Source organism: Opisthorchis viverrini, assembly GCF_000715545.1.
Source record: "Opisthorchis viverrini unplaced genomic scaffold opera_v5_68, whole genome shotgun sequence".
Taxonomy (NCBI): Eukaryota; Metazoa; Platyhelminthes; class Trematoda; order Opisthorchiida; family Opisthorchiidae; genus Opisthorchis; species Opisthorchis viverrini.
Genome location: NW_008751724.1, coordinates 507,449 through 512,999, shown reverse-complemented (window position 1 = coordinate 512,999; position 5,551 = coordinate 507,449). Strand labels below are relative to the sequence as shown.

Here is a 5,551-nt window from a genome sequence, read left to right as displayed (position 1 = left end):
AAGTCAGATTGATGTAAAACTCTAAAGTCATCAGGTTTTGTCTGTTTCAAAAACGTTGCTTACTTGGAATTTCGCAGCAGAGGTGTCGACGAGAAGTGTTGACAAAACTATGCTACGCTGTAAGAGCATGAGTGGACTGTCCCATCAAAGTTTCGAGGGTGAGAGTGCTACTTTTTAACCCAGAACACTTGGTTAGTCAGCTCAGAGGCTGAAGTTTTCATGAGATTGACTTACTTATCGTTCGGTGAGCTCCAGAAGTGCGAGAACTCTCGGTTGGCCTAAAAAATTTTGGGTCTGAAAGGTTCAGTGAAACTGCCACCGAAAGACAAACAAGCATTTTCGTGTTATGTCAGCTGCAGCGAACGGCGATTCGGTCTACACAGGACGGGGAGGTTGGTAAACGTTTCCCAACCAAACCACAGCCGGTCCGATGAACGGGTAACGCGTTTTGCTTGACTGGTCAGCAATCCACAGCCCAGTCGTATCTGGTTCAATTTACAACCTGAACAAAGCCGGGATTTTTGACATCTGACAGTTTAATGTCATCTGACTGACGTATTTTATCGAGACTATGCCAGGCTACAGAGTTTAAGGTGTTTGGCATTCAGAGGTGGAATGTCACAGTCGTCTGAAATGGACAATCTTACAAACATGATTCGCGTTCTATGTAGAGCAGCCCTCCCAGTAAGTTGCCTCCAAGTGAGTTCAAGTTTCACGTGGGGTCCGTCAGTTTTAATTCAACATTGATAGCTTTTGAAACAACTCTCGCATCTTCCGATGAACACATGTGGATTGTCACGTGACGCATTGACATCTATCAAATAAAACGGGGGTGACTATGTTGCCTCCAAGTGAGTTCAAGTTTCACGTGGGGTCCGTCAGTTTTAATTCAACATTGATAGCTTTTGAAACAACTCTCGCATCTTCCGATGAACACATGTGGATTGTCACGTGACGCATTGACATCTATCAAATAAAACGGGGTGACTATTGGGGCGAGACGGCCCAGGTGGTTAGAGCGCGAATTCATTGACCGGAATGTCCGTGGTTAGAACCCGACCTCTTCCTCTCGACTTCCCCTGTCTAGGCTTGGGCAACCCGTCAGTATCCCAGCCCTTGTGCAACCTTCGGGTGGCGTGGCAGTTAGGCACCGAAAGGGTGCTACAGCTGAACGACTACAAGATTGTTCCGGGAGTGGTTTCGGGCTTCACAAAAGAATTTTGGTTGCACGGCATAGGGCCATAGTGACCTCCTCCCTCTGTACCGGTCGGACTTAGCAGCACACTGTTTCTTCATGTTGTTTATCAAATCACAAAATACCTCCGGAAGGTAATAGTGCAGAGAAGGATCAACCCCTGTCGGTTGTCTACAGAGACTGCGACCTTACCGCAAAATGATTAGGTCTCACTAGTTCTTCTTACAACGAATAACGTACGATACAATTTCGAGAAGGCCAAACTTAACTGGGACTACATTGTTTGTGGAAAAGGGAAGTGTGTTGTTCAATGGAACAGCAGTGAACAACTATAACACCCGTATTGCACCAACTACCAAGCTGGCCGATCGTGGCTTTTCGTCAATTAGCCTTCTCCTTGCAAACGCATGCAGATAAAAAGTAGTGGGCGGGGATCAAGAATCCTCCTAATGTGTGTGGTTACGTATTTTAAATGTTTAACGGAAAATGACGTTTTCTGAACAGGGAAGGCCTAAGTAACACGTTCGAAGAATTTGCCTGGTACGATCAGAAACCTACCAGGTACAAGTAAATTTCCACTCCTGTGACTTCACATTTGGGTGAACGGAATTTCGGTCGTTTGCGTTGATTGGTTGTCATTTCAGGTTAATCTTATTCCGAAATGTAGTGAACAAAAATGAACATGGTCTCCGAGAGCTGTCGGTCGACCTAGTGGGGGAAACTGTTAGGAAATCTTAAAGATGCACAATACTATCCTTTACGCATCCTCATCAGTAAACTGGTAGCATCTGTCGATCAGGCGTCAGCAGCAAATGCTGCTTCCTTTAACACTGTTTAGGCCAATATACTTTCCCATAGGTAAAGTATCCGATCGATGATGAGGACTCTAGTGTACTATCCCCACTTTTCCGAACAGCTGATGTCATTGTATCAGCTGATATGCTCTTTGATACTCTTTAGGCTCAGTAGGCAAATCTTCTGTGACTGTTTATTTTTACAAATTGTTTGGGAATAGAACATGCATGATGTCACGTCAGGTTCTTGGCCTTGAGTCAATCCTCACCTGACATGAGACGTTTTTGTGGGGGGAAGACGAAAAAGTAAACAAAGTTCACGAAGGAACACTTCTCAAGAGGATGCTGGAGACTCCTCAGCAGCACACGACCGACTTCGTCCTTCTTGGGGCTCATTTAGTAGGCGCAGTTCCCGATTTTCCGTTAACTGTGTTTTACTTGAACCCAAATTGCACGAACTCCGCGAAACAAACCCGTTTGCGTGCCTGCTTGGTCTTCAAGAAAGGCGCAATTGAATCGCAGCTGCACCTCTCGTTTTTTTATGATCTTCAACTAAATGTGCTGCGCATAGGTGGTCTCATGTTTCATCTGGAACTGAGATATTTGAAATATCAAACAAGAAAGGCGCAATTGAATCGCAGCTGCATCTCTCGTTTTTTGTGATCCTCAACTAAATGTGCTGTGCATAGGTGGTCTAATGTTTCATTTGGAACCGAGATATTTGAAATATCAAGGCATATTTTCTCATAGCGTTACATATCGGCGAACCAGTTGTCTTCAGCTAAATGGCATTCCGCCCCAGGAAAGGTCTCATTTCTCACAATCCTCCACGTAAGTAGGGGATTACTCGAGTTGACAAAGGTGCTGATTCCTCCCTTGGTACAAATTCGCTGCTCTCCACCCCAAACAACATTTGTTAGTCGACTAATTTCACCTCGTTCTGGACAGATTCGGGAACAAATTTCCAGCACTCAGGAGGACAACATGTAGTTGATGCTCCGGGGAAGGAGCAAATCTGTCAATGCTCTCAACGTACAGTTTTAAATCAACCTTACAGTCCGACCTGATACCTCAGGTCTGACCCACAAAACGGCATTCACAAAAACCGTGAACACAGGTGTCGTATTTTGGTTGGCTGATTATTAGTTGCGAAAGCAAGCCCCATCATGATAAACCATCAACAAAATAACCGATTTGAAGCCTGCTTGTTCGTCTCCACAATTTATCCAACCATAAAACTAAACCAATGCCTCAGCAACCTGAACTTATTCGTCCGCAAATTCACGTTTATGAATAGTTACGAGAGAGGCTTCCGGTCTTGTGGGACTACATTTAGTGTCATTCTTGAAGGGGTAAGGTTTTGATGTAAGCCAAATCATCCTCCCTGAGAACTATGACCCCCCCTGAGAACACCTTTAACAGCGGAATCGCACACCATCTTGTGAGCGTTTCAAACGAGTGGCTCGTGGTTGGATCTAGCAATATCATCTAAATAAAGCGTTTCCTATGGTGCTCATCCAGTCCTCAGGTGAGCCAATGCGTAACGCAAACGTTACCAAATGGACTAGAGGACTTCCTCCCCACCTTCATTTCGGTAGGCTACCCCTGAACTATGTTGCTGTTTGAAACGTACACTCATCCAAACATGTTTGTGTGATTCATGACTGTCCAGGAGTAACTAGAAAGTGATTATTTTTCGAGCGGATTTGTTGAGAAAATTCTCAAGGTGCTCTCGGAATTGTTAGCACAAGTCTCGCAAAAACCAATCGGAAGATGGAAATATATTTGGGTGTGGCTCGGCAATGCACGTACACCTCGAAAGGTGGTTGACCCAGTCTCATCTCGCAAATTCCTCGACACGTCATATCTCTTCGACAGAGCTGACCAGATCCAATGATAGTCGTCCGTTTTCACATCAACAAACCACAAATATGCATTCCACCTCGGCCTTGCTGTCAGAACACGTCCTTTTTGTCTGACAAATACGTGTGTGGACTCGCCTAACATATATTTAGCCCAGGACTAACTTTATGTGATTACTTTTTGCACCGAAATATAGGACGATGATGGGTAGGCTACACTGACCTCAGTCAGATGGACAGACCACACACCAACTGGAAGCTTTACTGGGGAGACCATGAGCGGACAGACGTCCAAATATTCCTCCCGTGAGGTTGAATTTCAATTGGTGACATTGTGTTTCCACATGGCAAAACTGAAAAGATTTCGTCTGCTTAATTTTGGTGTTATAAGATCCGTAAACACCTCCCGATTTGACCAATCCGTGGAAGTCAAAAGCCCGACTCCAGTTCAGCTGTAATACCTTTGATGAATTCCAATTATTTTGATTGTCTCAGCAAACCACTCGAACATTACGCGAATTCAACTGTTTACTGTTGCGGAGTTGAGGTCCGTCCACCTGCACAAACCTGACCTCTGCGCGCAAAAGCAATTCGTACAAACAGTCGAGTTCGTCTGGCCAAGAAAAAATGCCAACCAGACGTGACTCACATCACGCCACATCTGACACTAACTGTCCGATCTCCAAATAGTACGCAATTTACAGTCATCTCTATTTTTAATGAGCTATTCACTCATTTACTGCGTTTATATTCATATTATTCTGTGGACTTCCTAGGGAACAAAAAGCCGCACTTCGTTTTTCCCCTGACTCATAGCTCTCGGCTGTGCTTGGTGCTTACGAAGAATAAATGCCTGGATGTCCTAACATAACCAATGAGCAGGTTTCGCGCTGCATACTCGCCAGGGGGGCGAGACTGTACAGTGGTTAGAGAGCGAATTTACTGACCAGAAGGTCCGTGACTAGACCACTGCCTCCCGGCTTCTTTCTAGGCTTGGGCAACCTAGCAGTATCTCAGGACCAGTGCTTTCTTCGGGTGGTATAGCAGTTAAGCATTTGAACGATTATCTTATTCTCCAGGAACTGAGCCATGTTGTAGCTAGCCGGACCCCATCGAGACAACGGGCTGTTGAATGGAATAGAGATAATGATATTCTACGACTGAATGTGCTGCGCACAGGCCACCTCAGGATTCAGTTGGCACGATATTCGAGATATCGCAGTGTATTTTCATAAACGAATCTACTTACAAGGTTGCTGAAAACTCGTCGACAGCCCATGACCTATTTCGCCCTTCTTGGGGTTCATCAGGTAGGCGCAGTCCCCGATTTTCCATCAACCTTATGTTCTACTTGAACCCAAATCGGACTGTTTCCAAGACGTACACCCATTTGCAAATCAATTTGGTTTTATGAAAATATACTGCGATATCTCGAATATCATGCGAACTGAATCATGAGGTGGCCTGAGTGCAGCACATTAAGTTGTAGAATACCATAAACGAGAGACTCAGTTGAGTCTGTCATGAAAACCAAATTGATTTGCAAATGAGTGTATTTCTCNAAAACAGTCCAATTCGGGTTCAAGTAGAGCATAGGGTTGACGGAAACTCGGGGACTGCGCCTACCTGATGGGCCCCAAGAAGGACGAAACAGGTCGCGGGCTGTCGAAGAGTTTTCAGCAACCTTTTGAGTAGTTTCT

General features: G+C 45.0%; 1 protein-coding gene across 1 annotated transcript; it reads right to left on the bottom strand.

Moving 5' to 3' along the window:
- Positions 1-1,048: 1,048 nt before the first annotated feature.
- Positions 1,049-5,186, bottom strand: T265_04232 (hypothetical protein; the record flags this gene model as incomplete). Its single annotated transcript, XM_009168925.1, has 2 exons — positions 1,049-1,205; positions 5,101-5,186. The coding sequence occupies 2 exons, from the start codon at positions 5,184-5,186 to the stop codon at positions 1,049-1,051; spliced, it is 243 nt and encodes an 80-aa protein (XP_009167189.1).
- Between the last annotated feature and the right edge of the window lie 365 nt (positions 5,187-5,551).